The sequence below is a fragment of the Brachyhypopomus gauderio genome, chromosome 7 (genome assembly GCF_052324685.1).
Source record: "Brachyhypopomus gauderio isolate BG-103 chromosome 7, BGAUD_0.2, whole genome shotgun sequence".
NCBI classification, from domain to species: domain Eukaryota; kingdom Metazoa; phylum Chordata; class Actinopteri; order Gymnotiformes; family Hypopomidae; genus Brachyhypopomus; species Brachyhypopomus gauderio.
Window position 1 is genome coordinate 15,834,131 of NC_135217.1, and position 20,000 is coordinate 15,854,130.

General features: G+C 42.1%; 1 protein-coding gene across 1 annotated transcript; it reads left to right on the plus strand.

The window, feature by feature from the left end:
- Positions 1–16,239: 16,239 nt before the first annotated feature.
- LOC143519747 (E3 SUMO-protein ligase ZBED1-like) lies at positions 16,240–19,327 on the plus strand. The gene is made up of 6 exons (XM_077013497.1): positions 16,240–16,278; positions 17,236–17,352; positions 17,610–17,745; positions 17,824–18,294; positions 18,385–18,976; positions 19,053–19,327. The coding sequence occupies exons 4-6, from the start codon at positions 17,938–17,940 to the stop codon at positions 19,325–19,327; spliced, it is 1,224 nt and encodes a 407-aa protein (XP_076869612.1). The 5' UTR covers positions 16,240–16,278; positions 17,236–17,352; positions 17,610–17,745; positions 17,824–17,937.
- Positions 19,328–20,000: the final 673 nt, after the last annotated feature.

Below are 20,000 nucleotides of genomic sequence, written 5' to 3' on the forward strand. Positions count from 1 at the left end.
TGGGGGAATGTTGTCGCAGCTTTTTACCCTTGCTGGTAAGTACATTCCGTACACTTATCCTATGTTGCACTACTAGGTTACACATAAACACACACTCACATATACACATACATCACGTCATTTGTGCTAAATGTCTTGGGTACGCTTTCTGCTTTACTTTGCTGTGGTCATTCCAGCTGGGTATGTAAACTTTTGAGCACTTTTTTATATATATATAATTTTTTTTTCTTTTTCCCCTGTCCTTTTCCCTTTTTATTCTTTCTCTCCCCTTCTTTTCTTGGTCCACCTAGCCCCAATAATTATCACTTTGCATATTATTATAATAGTTATAATTGTCATTTGAATTGTACATAAAAACAAAGTTGTCCTCCAAAGATGGGGGGGTGGAGGTGGGCCATTTAATAAAAAATAGAAGAAGAGCGACCACCTAGCCTGCCTCGGGTTGAGCCTTTTAGCCTGCTGGAGGTATGCCAAATTCTTGTGGTCAGTCCAGACCACAAAAGGGTGTTTGGCACCCTCCAGCCAATGGGGAATCCTATTTTCCCACAAAGAAAAATCCCGCACCCGCGGGAGAGGTGGATGGCCGTATAAGCCCTGCGGCCGAGGACTCCTGGATGTACTCATCCATAGCCTTGCATTCAGGCGGAGCAAGCAAAAACAGACAACCCCTAGGAGAGCTCATACCAGGTAAGAGGTCAATCGCTATGTCATAGGGTCTGTGTGGAGGCAAGAACCTGGCTTTTTGTTTGCTCTTGAAGGTCGTGGTAGACGGCAGGAACAGGAGTTAGGTCTAGCCGTTCGGCAGGGCCTTTGCCGAATCTGGGACTAGTGGCCACTAGACAGGTCGTCTGACATAGAGGGCCCCACTGTTTGACTGACAGATGCAGCCAGTCGATGTCTGGGTTATGGCGCTGGAGCCAGGGCAGACCGAGAATCAGGCCTAACTTGGGGGCACTGATGACATATAATGTTGTGTTTGCTGTGTCCCCCTGTTCTCATGTCCAGAGGAATGGTCTGGCTGCACACACTTCCTAACACCAGGGCCCTCCCGTCAACGGCAGCCACAGTGAGGGGTGTGTCAAGGTTGACGAGAGGGATCCCAAGGGAGGCTGCTAGGGAGGCGTCAATGAAATTGCCGGCTACCCCCGAGTCTACCAGCACGAGGAGCCTATTTTCTGGACCTCCTCGCCAAGAGAGGGTGACGTGGAGGGTTAGGGCCTCGGAGCGAGGAGTACCAGAGAGACCCACCGAAGCCTCCCCAGCTACCGGCGGGTCTGCCCTTTTCCCTGAAGGTCAGGGCAGCTGTCACGTCTGTGTCCTCTTACCACAGTACAAGCACTGGCTCTCCTGTACGCGTCCTGACCGTCTCTCTTCCCTTGACAGGCGAGTATGCCCTATCTGCATTGGTTGCTCCCTAGGGGCCTCACTAACACGTTCCACCTTGGATGTGAGGGAGCTGGCTTGAGCGGTGGCGGGGGATCCAGGCTGGGAGCGGCGCCTGGGCCCGCGCTCTCGTAACCGGTTGTCTAGCCTGACTGTCAGCTCAATGAAAGTGTTTAGATCGGTCGGTAGATCTCGGAGGGCTAGCTCATCTTGAAGTTCCTCACCTAACCCCTCGAGGTAAGTCGCCATAAGGGCTTGAGCCCCCTAACCGCTCTCAGCGGCCAAGGTACGGAACTCAACTGAGTACTCGGCCACCGTATTCTTGCCCTGGCATAATTTCAGCAGCCTTGACCGTACTCGGCCACTGGATGCAGGGTGATAGAAAGTGCTCCTCAGGGCTTGTGAGAACCGCTCAAAGGATGAGCACAAGTCAGGTTGGTTCTCCCACACAGGTGTAGCCCAGGCTAAAGCCTTTCCAGAAAGCAGTGAGGACATAGGCTACCTTGGCTTTCTCAGTGGGAAACCGCAATGGCTGCTGTTCAAATATAAGGGAACACTAAGAAAAAACCACAACATTCTTCAGAATCGCATGTGTAGTGCAAGTGAAGGGAGAGCAGGCTCACAGTGAACAGGCGTGGCAGAGGGCACAGCAAGCGGCAGGTTAACAGGAGCAGCGGGGGGTTGGTTGATATTGTGCAGGGCCACCGTAACGTTCTGCAACTGTGCTAGTATCTGTTGCAGTGTTTGCTAGAGGGTGAAACTGAAGAGGGTGTAAACTGAAAGTAAACGCGGAGAAACTCGACGCGGATAATAGGGGAGAACTGAAAACAATAGCGGAAATACTCAACTCTTGTGACGGGAGAAAACAGAAAACAATCGCGGAAAAGTCAACGCGTGTAACGGGGGAAAACGGAAAACAATAGCGGAAATACTCAACGCGTAGCGAACACACAGAAAACCAAAAAAAAGAAAACCAAGGATGCCAGGGGAGGTAGCTGGCTGGCTGGCAAACAAAAAACACTTCCCAAGAACCAAAACCAAAACAGATAGGAAGGATAACAGCGGGAGGAAAACTTGAGAGAGGCCAGGGAGCAGTGCAGGAGTTAAGTACTTGAACAAGACAGAGAAATAAACAAAACAACTGAAATAAGCAATAGGCAGGATGGCGAGACACCGAGCAGAGACAATGTGAGAAAACAGGCTTGAGGTTGACGACATGAAAGCAGACAACTCAGCGGTGAGGCACTGCGTCTGTTGTCCTTATAAACACAGGATGACAGGTGCGTGCCATCACCGTTGATTAGCCTGTGGTGTGACTCGCGGGTTCCTCCTGGAGGCGACTGGAGGAGCCACCCTGGGACCGGCCCTGACACTATAACAATAAATCCTGTAAATTTACAGTGCTGTCGTTAACTGTCTAACACTGTAGATTCACATATCCTAGTCTAAATTCAACAGTATCGCCAAACAGTATTTTGAACTAGTAATTTAGAGCTGGCTAGCTATCTTTCACCCAGCATAATTTACAAACAAAAGTTATGAACAATCGTCATTTCAACAAATGAAAATTTGAAGTTTATTGGGATGATTTAAACAAGTTGCCGATATGCAGAGCGTTACGACCCCTTTGTCTGGACTGGGTGTAGTTGTGTGCTTGTGTTGTCTCCTTTAGGTGTATGATCCAGATGTGCCTTAGCACCGTTGGCCCAGAGTTGCGTCGTCACGGGATTGGCTGCCTCATTTCGGGGCTTCGGTGGACCACCTATAAGGACGACACGCCTGATCAGGAAGAGAGCGTTTTTCTCCGTTGTTGGGCACAGAGCTTGACTGTTGTGTGTGTGGTTTGCTCATTTTGACGTTAGTCAGCTGTAAAGTTCATGTGTTGTTTGTGTCAGACATGAGGAAATTGGGTGTATTTTTGGGTTATTTTGATGTGTGGATTTTTGTTGTGCATTTATTTGGATTATGTTTGTTTGGTGTTTATTTGCAGTGTGTTTTCAACTGGTGTACTATTGTCTGCGCTCATAGAACAATTTTTCCCCATTAGAAGGTTCCTATTTAATTGGCTTGATGGACAACTCGGTAGCGATTTATAGGACTCCTGGATAAAACTGACAACCAATGGCATTGCCAGAGGGTGGAGCATGCACTCGTTTGTTGGATAAACGACGTGGTTGAAACAATGGCAACAGGGCGGGCGAGCGAGCGGCATACGAGAGCAGCATGAGACGCACACGGACGGGGATAACCTGGCTGCACGATGGTACTGGGCTCGAACAGGAAGCTACTGTCATTCCGCCAGCCTTGGGTAAGGGCATCGAGGGGCTGCACGACGGCAGTCCCAGCACCGCCACGAGAGAGTCACGCGGGCTGAGACGCCGAGGCTGCTAGGAGCCGAAGCAGACGCTGCTAATCCAACCAGGCTTGAATCGCTCACCCTGGGAGTTGGTGGTATCCGCTCCAGGGGCGGATCTACAGGCGGGCCTGGATGGGCCAGGCCCACCCTAATTGGCAGCTGGGCCTGCCTAATCACAAGCTCAGAATACATTTTCCGTATGAAAATTAATGAAAATAAACTATAATTGCTGCAGGATGGGGCCTAGCGCACGAGTCATTTAATGACCATACACCCCATCCACCCCGAACAACTTTCGTTTAAGTTTTGTGTCATTTTCCTTGTGTTTCTTTAATATTCAGGTAAGATACTCTGCTTTCATTCTGGAGTTATTTTATTTATTGTTTTGGCCTGGTCGGCTCCTGAAGTTTAGCCTAAAAAATAAATCATCATAAATTGAGCTGCCATTTCTAATTTATTTTTCTCAACACTGTTGCGCCCCTTTGCCTAGACAGGGTCGTAACAAGAGTCACCCAAAAGAGACTTGAGATGCCTCTCAGCAGAGGCAGGCAGGGTTTCTGGACAGCAGATGCCATGGTCAAGTAGCACTGGCCACAGTAAGTGCCACGATTATATGGCAGCTGCCACAAGGTGCCATTTTGTGCTGCTTACACACCAAACAGGGACCGCACACTTACAGGAAATTTGTCAGAAAGACGCTCCTCCCAATGACCTCTGAGATGTTTTGTGATTGGCCAGATGCAGTTCAATTAGCTCTGAGTTTATTTGCTCATCCTAAGTACCCCGGATGCTTTCCTGACCCGAATTTCAACCTAAACCTGAATTTCAACCTGAACCTGAAATTTAAGTTGAATTTTTGGATACTTGACTGAATTTCGCAGGCTTTTTAAAAGAAATAATGGGTCCAGTTTCAGCCTCGGCTAACACTGAAAAAGCACCATATGCCAGTCCCTTCACCTGTGTGAAATTCTGGATGTTTCACCAAACTTTAACTTTTGGTTTCCCATTTGGAGATTAGATTGAGCTTGTGTTTATTCTTTGTATCCGGTGTAACTATACAGAGTTTGAAATTGTTAGTGTGAAGGAAATATTGATTATATTCACGTGTGTGATTCATGTTAATCATGTCCATGCAGACACTATAACAGTGTGTGAAATGTACTTAGTTATCAATGTGACCATATTGAAAATGTTTTTCTGTAAGACTGAAGTTTTCTGTGCAGCACCTGAACTAGATAACATTGCTTATCCAATTCTTTGCACCCAAGATTGAATCCGAGGGAAACTGATAACTGCGCCTGGGAAGCAAGCATCCTTAGTTTTTCTCCACACACTAGAGGTGGGCTGATCGATCCAAATATTGATAATATCGATACCAACGCTGGTATTGATATTGAACAATACTTGTATAAAAAGATCGATACTCTAGCTTTTTTTCTCTCCCGCACGCACTGACTGCTGTGCACGTGGATTCATCAAAGTCACCTCTGTCTGTAAGAGCAGCGCTGCATCACACAGCACGGAGCAGTGACCCGCCCCCCTCTCGTCTTTTGTTGTTGCTTCGTCACGTGGCTCAGCCATGCAGCCATAACTGCATGTAAACAGCCATGCAGGTAGACTCAGCCTGGCCCCGCCCACTCAGCCTGGCCCACCCAATCAGCGCTCTCCTTGAGTTGACATGTCACAGTACGGAGAGAGACGCCACAGGAGTATTGAAATGTCCGAGAGGAAGAGAAGTACAGAAATCCCTAGTTCATCACGTTTATGCACTATTTACTGTAATTCGTACTATTTTATTATTTATAACATTCCTTTTTTGTTAGAATTAATATTTGTAATACATGTAATCAGCCCTGTCGACAGGGGGGGACAACCGGGTCTGTTGTCCCGGGTCCCAGGGCCAGGGGGGCCCATCAAAGAGCCCAGCAATTTATTTTTTATTTAAAGTCTATAATTTTTTATATAATCTTGAAATCTTTCATTAATATAAAATTCTGTACTCAAAATAAGCTCAATGGCTAAAATATATGTTTTTTACCTATCTGCATATTTTCCATTAAGTGCATACACCCCCGCCTCCTACTGAAAAATGGTTTGATCCAGCACCGACCGTAGCTGCCTGGTACCCGCCCAACAGCGGGAAATACAGTGGTGGATAGTTAAAGTAAATACAGAAATCTGGAGCGCAGAAAAGAAAGGAAAAATATTTACCTGACGAATTTTAAAGTTGCATTGTGTTGCAGGTTTGAAAAGTGCTGGAATTTAGGATAAAGCACTTGAAAATGCTTGAAATTGTAACTACTTTGTTTCACAACAAATATCTGTCGTTCTGAACTGTTCTCTTGTATTACGTTAACAAATACGAGCCTCTTGTAATTCCAGGACGAAACATGAGAGAACGTGAATACATTAAGATTGGGTTTTGAAAATAAACAACCATTAAATAAGGTGAGAAAGCGAATTATTTTGAATCGTTTCGAGTATATGTATAAATATTTAACTTAATTAACTTTAACGTGCTGGGAAATATTGAAATGGACCTTTAAAGTGACATACAAGTGCTTTAATTCCACCTTATAAAGGTGTATGAACCCTGCAAACATGACTTTGTTCATTGCGCTGAAGCGCGGTGCGCGCGAAGTTACAAAAGTCGAGAGGTGCACGACCTCGCAAATCGACAGCGCGCGAGGCCCTCGCGCACGGGCGGTGCCACTGCGATTACATCATTTTCGCCGCGCGGACCCTCGCGCCACTCGCGACGCGTCAAGTATAAACCAGTCAGCTGTCAGAAACAGCTTTGATGTGTGGCTATATTATATACTATATGACCTAACTCAAGGATTGTCTGCTACAGAGAAAATTCAAATGACGTAAGGCGGGGGCACATGAAACTTTCTTGTCCCGGGCCCCAGCAAGACTCTCAACGGGCCTGCATGTAATACATTTGTAATGGGATTTTTTTTTTCATTTCAAAAATCATAAAATATATGTTTTTTCACCGATCGAATGAAAAACCGGCGAAAAAGCGAAGATCCGTGAATTATTTTTCAAATTAATATCTTATAAAAACCTGCAAAAGAGTGAAGCCGCACAAGCTGAAGGGCGAAGTGGCGACAGATCACTGTGTATACAACAATATATATATATATATATATATATATATATATATATATATATATATAGTATATATATAATTAAGACATTGAGATAATTACCTAGTACATTTGTAAAAGTGTGTTAAATATGATGTAACGCTCTTATTTTGATACGGAATATTGTGTATATTATTCAGCAGCCAATCAGTTATACTGATGTGATATAGCGTATGATGTAATGACGCATCCTGGTCAGTGAAGTGAAATTTGCTCAAGAGAGCGGTCGTGCTCTAGTTCTGTTCCGTGCTTATTTAATAATAAAGAAAAAGGAATAATTGTGAATAGGGTTGCAACGGTATGAGATTTTCACGGTATGATAACCGTCTCAGAAAATACCGCGGTATCACGGTTATCACGATATCACAGTTAGTTTGTATATTATTAAAAGATACACTGACCCTTAAAGAAATTACAACAAGTTTTTTTTTGTTCAATTAACTATTTATTGTAGAAACCTGCAACTATTGTATACAAAATGTCTCCTTTAAAAAAATAAGCTGTAAACATGTTTATATAAATACTGCAGAATTAGAGAAACCTAAATCATGGATTTCAGTACAATTATTTAAGTTTAAATTATTTAATATCTGACAAACTCAGCCTGGGTCAGTGTCTGATCAACAACTGTTGTAAACGTCCGTTGTACTGCCAAGTTAGAATATAACCAGATACTGCAGAAAGAGAGGATTTATTTCTGACATCATCACAATAGAGATTTCTATTTTAAGGCTTTCACACCACGTCTGGTTTTAACATATGAAAAACAGGCACGTTAGAATTTGAAAATGAACGCATGTCAATTAATGGCGTCTTTCACATCCAGTGAAAGCAAGGACCATAAAAAGTTAGAATTATACTTTCACTAGTGACCGTAGCGCGACTCCGCACAGTTATTTTGTATTACGTTAACAAATACGAGCCTCTTGTAATTCCAGGACGAAATGTGAAGAGAAACGTGGAGAGAACGTGAAGACGTTAAGATTGGACGTTTTGAAAAAACAACCATTAAATAATGTGATGAAAAAGCGAATTATTTCGAGTATATGTATAAATATGTAACTTTATTAAGTTTAAGGTGCTGGGAAATATTGAAACGGACCTTTAAAATGACGTACAAGTGCTTTAATTCCACCTTATAAAGGTGTATGAACTCTGCAAATATGACTTTGTTCATTGCGCTGAGGCGCGGCGCACGCAAAGTTACAAAATTCAAGAGGTGCACGACCTCGCTAATCGACAGCGCGTGAGACCCTCGCGCACGGGCGGAGCCACCGTGATTACGTTATTTTCGCCGCTGACATTAGTTTAGCTTTTTTTTGTTAAAAAATTTGTTAAGTCTGATACACTTTCTGCCATTCTCACCGCTGTGCTGAGTAGCTGAACCGGAGCGGAGTTGCGCATGCGCGGGTCAGTTTCTCCGCTGGCTTGCTTTTTACCGGTAATAAGCAAACGCACACGGTATGATAACCGTGCATTTTAATACCGTGGTATACCGTGAAACCGGTTACCGCTGCAACCCTAATTGTGAAACTCCGCTCCGCTCATTATTCATCACGTAGGTAATATCTGCGCAAGTAAGATAGTCACCTCAACAGGTTATGGGCCCAGTGGTGAAGATTAGCGAGCGTGAGTAGTTAGTTAAGCGCGACGTATTACGCGGCAAAGTAGAGTTTAGAACTGAGGAGAAAATTGGCGGGCTCGTGGCGAAGATGGTTAGCCGAGCCACTGGCACTCCAGCACCACAGCTGCTGTTCGACGGATCTGAGGAGAAATATGACCTGTGGGAAACAAGGTTTTTGAGCTGCCTACACTTCCTGAAACTAAAGGAGACAATATTGGAAAAACCAGATGAGCCAACCGACGATGACCGACAAAAGAATGCCGACTGCTACGCCGAACTGGTAAGGCTAATCGATGACAAGAGCCTTTCACTAATCCGACATGAGGCTACTGAAGATGGCAGAAAAGCACTGAAAATACTGCGGGAACATTACGCTGGTAAAAGTAAGCCGAGAATCATTAACATGTACACATCGCTGACAAAGTTGCGCATGGAAGAAAAAGAAACTGTTACTGATTATCTGATAAGGGCAGAGAACATTATCACAGTGTTAAGAGAAGCGGGGGAAACCCTCAGTGATGGACTGATCGTGGCCATGGTACTAGGCGGACTACCAGATTCGTTCAAGTCGCTAGCGGTGCATGTAACACAGAATGAGGATAATGTCACGTTTGCCGACTTCAAGAGAAGACTGCGAGTTTATGAAGAATCAGAGAAAATGAAATTGACAAAACAGACTACAGACAACATAATGAAAACATACGCAAGACAAGGCAAAGGGCAAAGCGGACCAGAAAATGGAAGAAAAGATGACACAGACATTGCGTGCTACAAGTATGGAACAAAGGGACACAGAGCGCGAAAATGCTACAGGCGAGTCTGGTGCAACCATTGCAAAAGCGCCACGCATGCAGAGTCCCTCTGCAAGAAGAAGCATGGACAAGATGGTGCCAGGAAATTTGCGGAGGAGCAAACTGGAGCCAACGATTTCCTCTTCATGGCCAACTACATCCAGAGAGAGAAACCACTGTGCTACGTGGAGAAAAAGGGGACCATGGTGGATGCGGGAGCGACTTCTCACATCATCAATGACATCAGCAAGTTCGAGAACTTCGACCACTCGTTCCTGGCAAACACCCACTCCGTGGAGTTAGCGGATGGAAGCAAGTGCAACGGGATGGCACAACAGAGAGGAACCGCGGTGATCCACCTGCTGGACAGCAGGGGACAGCAACGCAGAGCGCAGCTCCGGGATGCGCTCTACATGCCTATATACCCACACAACATCTTCTCAGTGTCGAGAGCAGCCAACGGAGGTGCGACGGTGATCTTGGAGAAAGGGAACAGTCGCATACTCACCAATGACGGTCACAGGTTTGATATACATGAGAATAGTAACTTGTATTATTTACCTACTGTTAAGAATGATGTTGACCAATTGAAGGTGTGTCATGATGTCCAGTCCTGGCATCAGATATTAGGTCATTGTAATTTTGAGGATGTGAAAAATTTACAAGGTGTGGTGAAGGGCATGGAGATTAAGGGAGGTTCATCTGGGTTGAATATGTCATGTGAGGTGTGCACACAAGGAAAATTCACACAGACACGAAATAGGGAGCCAGATAGGAAAGCAAAAAGACCCCTAGAGCTAGTACACACTGATTTAGCAGGCCCCATGCATACTCTGAGCACAGATACATAGTCTTTTACAGATGACTATTCAGGCACTGTGTTTGTGTACTTTCTCAGGTCCAAAAGTGACGCAGTTAAGGCGACAGAGAAATTTTTGGCAGACGTGGTCCCTTACGGGCAAGTCAAGTGTATCCGTTCAGATAACGGCACTGAATTTACAGGTCACAACTTCCAAACACTGTTAACCAAAAACAGGATTAGACACAAGACATCTGCGCCTTACTTGCCCCACCAAAACGGCACTGCAGAAAGAGGTTGGAGAACACTCTATGAAATAAGCAGATGCCTACTGATCGAAAGCGGGTTACCGGATAATCTGTGGAACTACGCTGTTCAGACCTCAGCACATGTGAGGAATAGATGCTATAATAGGTGCACAAAGAAAACAGCATATGAGCTGTTCACAGGAAATGTACCCAATCTGTCCAAATTACAAAAATTCGGATCCATGTGTTTTGCTTACAAGCAAGAGAAAGACAAAATGGAATTGCGATGTGATCAAGGGGTTTTCATAGGCTACGACAAAAACAGCCCGGCGTACTTAGTGTACTACCCAGACACGGGGAAGGTCCAAAAACATAGGTTGGTGAAATTCACAACAAAGACGACAAACAAGAAAGGTACACAAACAATTCAGTCACAAACAGATTATGGGGACATACATACCATGGGTAACAATACTGATGAGAGGGTGGATGAGAAACCTGAAAATGTACAAGGTCAGAATGTTCAAAGTGGTGGTGTTGAGGCTTCACCTGAAAAGACTGAATGTACCCAGCCAGGTGAAGTCACAGAGACTGTTTCCAGAAAGAACCCACCAAGAACCAAAAGGAGACCGGCTCACCTGCAGGACTATGACACAGGTGACACAGAGGACAATTTAAATACTTGCATGGACTTTTGTTACAGGGCAGTGTGCGATTTGCCTCATACTTACCAGGACGCTATTGTATCAACCAATGCAAGACAGTGGAAAGATGATATGGGAGAGGAGATGCGATCTCTCGAGGAGAACGAAGCCTTCACCCTGACTCTGTTGCCACCGGGCAAACAGACAGTGGGGGGTAGATGGGTTTATACACTGAAAACAGAGATTGATGGGTCTGACAAATACAAGGCAAGGTACATAGCAAAAGGCTACAGTCAGAAACCAGGTACAGATTACGACGAAACATTCTCACCTACAATTGACATGACAAGTGTGAGGGTTGTGATGCAAAAAGCAGTCCAGGATAACTTAATCTCACACCAGATGGATGTTAAGATGGCTTATTTGCACGCTCCAATCGATTGTGAAATCTACATGGAGCAACCTGAGGGTTTTGAGAAAAAATCTGACAAGGGTGAGAAGCTCATGTGTAAGCTTCAAAAATCAATTTACAGATTAAAACAATCCAGGAGAAATTGGAATGCGATGCTGCACACATGTTTGGTTGAGAATGATTTCATCCAAAATTCTGCTGATACATGTGTTTACACACGGGAAAGAAACGATGAGAAAGTAATCTTAATAATTTGGGTTGATCTCATCATTGCTGCCAACAATGAGAATGTGATAAAAAGGTGAAGCGGATGCTCACTGAAAGGTTCAAAATGAAAGACATGGGAAAATTGAAACATTTCCAAGGATTGATTTCGAACAAACAAATGGTGTAGTAACAATGTCACAGGAGAGATTGGTGAGCAAGGTTTTAGACAGATTTGGCATGCAGGACTGCAGGCCTAGAGAAACACCATGTGAGCCTAAATTAGAATACACAGAAAAAGCAGAGAAAATGCAAGAACCAAGAAAATACAGGGAGGCTGTAGGGAGTTTGATTTACTTGTCTACATGCACGAGGCCAGACATTAGTTTTGTGGTCAGTAAACTCTCCCAACACTTTGCTGAACCAACTGTTGAGCACTGGAACACTGTCAAACACGTGTTCAGATACCTCAAAGGTACAATGAAAAAGGGATTGTACTTCAGGAGAAATGACACTGAAAAACTAGGCCTAAGAGTCTACAGTGATGCTGATTGGACATCAGATTCGGCCGACAGACGGAGTACGTCAGGATATTGTGCTAATTTAAATGAGGGTACACTGTAAAAAAAATCCGTTAAATTTACGGTAAAAGACTGGCAGCTGTGGTTGCCAGAACTTTACCGTAAAAAAACGGTGACAATGTAAAAAACACTATGGTATCTTTTTTGACAACCGTAAATTTCATCATTTAGAACTGTTCTTTTTACGGAAAATGACTTTACAGCTTACAATAATGCACTGTAAAAAAAACGATGACAATGTAAAAAACACTACGGTATCTTTTTTGACAACCGTAAATTTCATCATTTAGAACTGTCCTTTTTACGGAAAATTACAGCTTACAATAATACACTGTAAAATTAACAACTTTTAAAAATAGAATAGAATAGAATAGAATAGGTACTTTATTAATCCCGAAGGAAATTAGGTTCTCAGTAGCATTCAGCAGCAATAACATTACACACAATAGGAATATTGCACATTTAAATTTAAATTGCACACATGAAATAGGTGTAGAACATTAACAAAAAAAAAAAGAATTAGTAATATTAATAATATTAAGAAAACAGTACTACAGTGGTATAATGTGACAGTTTGAACTGCTCCTTGCTCCATGTTTGGTAGATATACATGGCCAGTTTATCTACCTGCTTGCGTTGTAAAGTCTGATTGCACGAGGAACAAAATACTTCCTGAGTCTCTCAGTGGTGCACTTTAGAGACAGAAGTCTGTCACTGAACTTACTCCTTTGTTTCTGTAGTTCTGTGTGTAGTGGGTGTTTTCCATTGTCCATTATTGATTGCATTTTATTGAGTGTGCTTTTATCAGTAATTGTGACCAGTTGTTCTAGCTCAGAACCGACCACTGAACCAGCACGCTTGATGAGTTTGTTCAGCCGTGTTTCATCTTTCTCTGCAATGCTGCCTCCCCAGCACGACACAGCATAAAAAAGGACACTGGCGACCACAGATTGGTAAAACATGCGAAGGAGTGTTTTGCAAATGTTAAATGATCTCAACCTTCTTAAAAAATAAAGTCTGTTTAGTCCCTTCTTATACAGTATGTCCGTATTGGTTGACCAGTCCAGATAAACCTATTTACGGGGAATAATCTTAAAAACTGTTTTACTGTTTATCTCTATGATGAACACATTACAACCATTATTATTTTACAGTATTTGATTGTAAAGTCCAACTTCACAGTAAATTACTGGCAGGCCGCCATCACTAGGGCCTCCCAGTTGTTGCCAACAATGATCTATATTATTATCTAGATTATTGGTTGCCACATTTTAAGGCAACAAGTCACTTTTATTTTGCCTTAGCAACGTAATCACGCATGAAGCCGTAATCACGCGTATTAAACAAAATACGTGAAACATGAGGGCAGGTCATTAGCACTGTAACATTACACAAACACGGTAGGTAGATTCAGACAATGTACAACTACATAAACTAATACAGGGAGACTTAAACTAACAAAACATATAATCAAATACATAATCAACAACAGCATGTCATAACACTTACACATAACGCGTATCAATAACGGAGCCGCTGGGGCTCATGGGAAGTAGCGCCGCCCCCAGTGGACCAATGCTACACAATTTTACAGACTTTAAGCAGAAAAGCCTTAAATTTTCTCAAAAATCAGCAGTACGCCTTGTATGTGCACTGAATTCAAAAATCTGTCCCTGACACAGATACGTAATGTGTACGCTGGCAGTGATAAACTAACCAGAGAACATTACGTAAAACGTAATTGAGTAAAGAACAGCGGGAGAAGCGTCTCTACATTCACCATTCGACTGAAGGCAGCAATGATAGCACAAGACTTGAATATCGAAAACTTTTAAGTGCACCTTATGTTCCAGAAAACACGGTATTCCTTATATGTATAAATATTTGACCCATATTTACAAAGACAAATTCTAAAATGGCAGTACATTATCCTATATTTCAACATGCTTTACCTTACAGCACTGGCCATATTTTTAGCATTTTCTTTCTGTAGAAATCAAGGTGCGATTTTGCTGATTGATGAATGGTTTTCACTGTAAATTGAAATGTAGGCTAAATCTGTAATTTAGACTGAATATTTTTTTTATTTTTAGGGTAATTCCTTGTTTACTACATTATGGAATTTTCCAATATATTTTACCTAAAATATTGAAATTAACATTAAAAATGTGTGCTTTCTACATATTATGACTGTAAAAATTAATTTTATATACTGTTTATTTTTTTAAAGTAAACTATTGCATCTGTTACAGTGATGTACTGTTTTCTACTTTATGATCTTTTACTGTTGCTATTTTATAGTTTATTACCATAAATTCAACAAACATTTTTTACAGTGTAGCTCCTTAATATCCTGGAAAACAACCAACAGTGGCTTTATCAACATGTGAGGCAGAATATATGGCCTTAGCATCAGCCATACAGGAAGGCATTTACCTAGAACAATTGCTTAGTGGTATTGACAATTACCAGTATGCACAAACAAAGGTGTACGAAGACAACAAAGGTGCTATAGCATTGGCCAAGAACCCTGTAAACAGACAGAGGTGTAAGCATATTGACATTAAGTACCACGCCGTAAGGGAAAATGTGAATAATGGAAGGTTTATTTTGGAGAATTGTCCTACTGAGCAAATGATTGCTGATGTTTTGACCAAGCCAGCTACTAAGCTGAAATTAAGGAGTTTTTCAAGACACATGTTTGGTAATTGAATATAGTGAGTTATATTTTCTGGTTTAGTGAGCTGTTATTTTGTTGTTGGCTTGCTCACTGGGGGCTAGGACTCGGCACTTGTAAAGCTGCTTTGTGACAACAACTGTTGTAAAAAGCGCTATATAAATAAAATTTGATTGATTGATTGATTGATTTTCTATGGGATGCAATGGAATAAGAGCAAGTGGGGGTGTTAAATATGATGCAACGCTCTTATTTTGATACGGAATATTGTGTATATTATTCAGCAGCCAATCAGTTATACTGATGTGATATAGCTTATGATGTAATGACGCATCCTGGTCAGTGAAGTGAAATTTGCTCAAGAGAGCGGTCGTGCTCTAGTTCTGTTCCGTGCTTATTTAATAATAAAGAAAAAGGAATAATTGTGAAACTCCGCTCCGCTCATTATTCATCGCGTAGGTAATATCTGCGCAAGTAAGATAGTCACCTCAACAATCTAAGATAACATTAGATTAAGCTTTAATTATCCCACAACAGGGAACTTTATAGAATTAAAGCAACAGGCAAGTGCACATAGGGCAAACAAAATTTCATAAGGATTGAAAGATATATGAGAGGTGGACTAGAAAAAATATTATGAACAATTTAACTTCAAGGAATTTTTACACAGCCATACAAGTATGAAATTTATAGACTTTAAACATACAGAGGTAAAAAAAATAGATTAATGATTTTCTGTCATTTTTTACTCTGTTTATTTAAGAAAAAACAATTGCAATGAAAGGAAGAACATTCATTTTTTTCCTATGAACAATTCTATTAAAAAAATAAACAAAGAAATAAATAGAAAATATATCTAGTGTAAATGGTCACAAATTAAGTATTATATCGCGATCGATCGATCGATCGCCAGTGGTTGGCGCCAGAGCAAACTAGTAACTCATTTAATCATGGATGTAGACTTTTTTTCAGCATGAGAAATCGGATGTATGGTGTGTGAAGACAGTCAAGTGCGTGTGTCTCACGCTCATTGCATGAGAGTTGGCAACTCTGCTCTTGCTATCAAATAAATACTGCTTAATGTATTATAAGACCTCGACTTCTGTGCCATCAATTCCACCATGAATGATTTCCACTAGCTTAAGTGCCTAATTGTAGTGAATGGCAAAATGATACCGAAGCTTCGGAGCTTGAAAAATCCAGGAAGTCGTTTATGAAGCGTGTATCGAGGCTTGCTTCGTTTAGGGTGAGTGACGTCACTGATGATCACTGTTGCAAACTCCTCAGTAAGGAAAGTCGCTATTGGTTGTCCTAAAAGTCGCTAGAAGTCGCTAAATGACGTCATCACCTAATTTGCATAATACATGTTTTTGAAGCTGTAAAGGAATAACGTTGGGAGAGAAAAAAGTGAGTAAAAAAACACCCTAAATATGTTAGAACTACAAATGAACAACATCTGTTGTCTTTGAAATAGGCAGTCACTTCTCAAAAGAACTACATGACTTGAATGCTTTGTATAAATATCTTTTACGTAAATTACATAGTTTTTTTGCTGTGTTGTTAAATGTTAGTATATGAGTAGCAGTTAGCAGGAACTAGTTGGCATAGAAATCAACCTTACAATCAGGGCTCTCAAGTCTCACGCATTGAGCGTGTGACACACGCATTTGACCGTCTTCACACGCCACACTTCCGATTTCACACGGCGGGGAAAAAAATCTAGTTTATTTACCTCCGATCCATATCTATGTCGCCCTCCACTGGCGATCGATCGCGATATACCAACCCCCCCAACTTACGTTCGCCACCACCCCCCCCCCCCCCCCCCCCCCAACAACTCACAACAACTGAGTGTTTTGGGGCTCACGGCAGCACCCGCCGGGGCTCACGGCCCAGAGGACAGCAACTGAAGAGCGTGTTTGTTCAGAGTCGCCAAAAGTCTCTAATAACACCACAAACAGTCGCTAGATTTGTCGCTAGTCGCTTTTTACTACAAAAAGTCGCTAGAGGGTCTGAAAAGTCGCTAAATATAGCGACAAAGTCGCTAAGTTGGCAACACTGCTGATGACGTCTGAAGCCTCGCCGGTTCAGGACGTGATTCGAGTATTGGCGTGATTTTTGAACATATATAAAGCGCAATGGATTCCCGCAAAAGTTGCGTGTTAGTATTCATGTTGGAGTTTCGCCAATTTGTCCGTGATATAGATGAACTTGTTTTCATGGAGACTGGTAAGAAAAGAAGAGTTTCCCCTGTATGGAAACACTTTGAACAGATCTCTCCCGATAAGGTATTACACATAATATGTCTGAATATAATGAAATGTGTTACTATAATATTCACAAGTCGCTTTTTTTCATTCCAAGGTGATGTGTTTGTTGTGTTCCAAGCAACTGGGGTACAACAACAACACCTCATCTATGCTGAGGCATTATTGTGCCTGTCATGAAAATAATGAGGGGAATGGAATTGGACCAGCCAAGGTGGGTTTGCTTTTTAATTTTTCATATTTATTAATCAACCATGATAATAATGACATTGACAATACCAAGACTTACATTTATCATACACATCAAAATAAAAGCAAATAAAGACAACCATTGCACATGTGCAAAGTTTATCAATTACATATAATGTAATAATATATATAATCTAATATGATCTTGCACTGTTAACATTATTATGCACATGTAAAATGTGTATATACAGTGAGTACTGTACTTTTCTATGACAAAGGCAGTGACCAGAAAGGAGGAGCTGGATGAGGCTTTGGTCTCCATGATTGTTAAAGACACACAGCCATTCAGCATAGTTGAAGATAAAGGCTTCAGGGACTTTGTAAATTGGATCCAACTTATGTTCTCCCAACTAGGAAGGTATGTGTGATGACATGGAAAAAGTACTGAAATACTTCATTATTTTCAAATAATCCTTATTTTCTACCTTCCCTTTAGGCTGTAAAGGCCATGGCTGAGGCCAAATACCAGCAAGAGAAGGAGAAGGCCAAAGCTGAGGTCCTGAAAGTCCCTGCAGTGAGTTTGACTGCAGACATGTAGACATCTCTCAATATGGATGCATATTTGGCTGTAACCTGCCATTTTATAGATGACAACACGTGTCTGAAGTCTACACTACTTGGTGTAGTGAAATTCCCACAGGCACACACAGCTGAGAATTTGGCATGTGTGAAATCCTCCCTCATGGAAGAATGGGGAATAAAATCAAAAGTCACATGTCTGGTTACTGATGGCGCATCTAATATGATTGCCTGTGGCAAGAACCTTAAGCTGCGTCATGCAGTCTGCATTGCTCACACCCTGAATCTAGTTGTTAAAAAGGCTCTAGAACTGACTCCAGTGCTGTCCACCATTCGTACAAAGGCAAGGAAGCTGGTGGGCTATTTTAGGAGCAGCACAACTGCCAAAGTCAGTAACTTTTATTTTCATATTGTTTACACATTTTGTATTGCTACATATGTAACACATTTTATCACTTAACACTTTTTATCTTTAAAGGAAAAGCTGGACCTTGTTCAAGAGCACATGAGAAAACCAAAAAAGAAATTGATTCAGGAGGTTGAAACAAGATGGAACAGCACATTTCAAATGCTGGAGCGAGTAGCAGAACTCAGGGAGCCTGTGGGGGCAGCTTTGGCTGGCTTACAAACTGACATTGCTGTGCTGACCTCTGATGATTACAATAATATCTGTGCGTGCCTGTCTATACTGTCTCCTTTTCACGAGGCTACTATAGAGCTGTCGGAGGAGAAAAAGGTATCTGGCTCCAAAGTGGTGCCATTATTGAAAATGGTTGAAAAGATGCTCCAGGAAGAGGCAGCAAAGGCAACAGTACCAGTAGCTAGAGAGCTGGGGGAGCACCTCATCAGACTCCTTAGGGAAAGGCTTGACAAAATCCAAAGCATGAGCATTATGTCACTGGCAACACGACTAGACCCAAGGTACAAATCACTTGGTTTCTTTAGCCCAACAAAGGCAGATGAAGCAATAAAACGACTCACCTCAGAATGTGCCAGTGTAATCTCCAGAGAATCGCATTCATCTTCAGCTGCAGCTTCAACATCACAGGATGCTGCAGCTGAAAGACCTGGTCAGTATTTTTGCTTTGGTTTAAAGTCAGTTTTGAATTATGACCTCATTTAAATTAATCTGTTTTTGCTTCTTAGGAAGCAAACTCTGGTTTCATTTAGATGCCATGGTCACCGAGTCCAGAGGAATTCACAGTGTCACTGCTGATGCCACAGTGGAAGTGCAGAGATACCTGGCGGAGCACAACATTGACCGAACAGAGGATCCTCTTCAGTACTGGGAGAGACAGAGGTGTATACATCCAAGCCTATACAGGCTTGCTGTGGGATACTTGTGCACCCCTGCCTCCTCAGTACCATGTGAAAGGGTTTTCTCCAAAGCTGGAGAGGTCATCTCCAAGAAAAGAAACTGACTGAGTCCAAGCACAGTAGAAAAAATATTGTTTCTTAATAAAAATGTATAGAATCAATTATTATACAATCACTGTCTCATCTCTTGAAAGCACTGCAACAGTTTTAACACAAACATCTCATGTCCTATTGCAGTGGTCCCCAACCTTTTTTGCACCACGGACCAGTTACATGTCAGACAATATTTTCCCGGACCGGCCTTTAAAGTGTGGGGGGGTAAATACAACGAAATAAAGATACGACTGGCATAAAAACAAATATACGACATATATCCGACGCACCGGCGGATGTAATTAATAATAATAATAAGTTTATTTTTTTATAGCGCCTTTCACAAACCCAAGGTTGCTTTACATGAACATTGTCATACATAAGAGAGGAGAGTTAGGGAGTATCAGCGAGAGTGGAAGTAGTGAGAGAATATGAAGGTCTTTAGCTGAGCTTTGAACATAGGAAGAGAGGCAGAGGAGCGAAGAGAGAAAGGTAGAGAGTTCCAGAGAGTGGGGGCAGCAACACTGAAAGATCTGCCACATAGTGGAAAGTCTGTGTGTTGGGATGGTTAATAGACCGGAGTTAGAGGGAGAACTCTGTAATTAGGAGAGAATCTCAATTTTTTATATTTGTCAAAATAAAACATCACTCAGATTCTGATTGTCAGTAGAATATATATATATA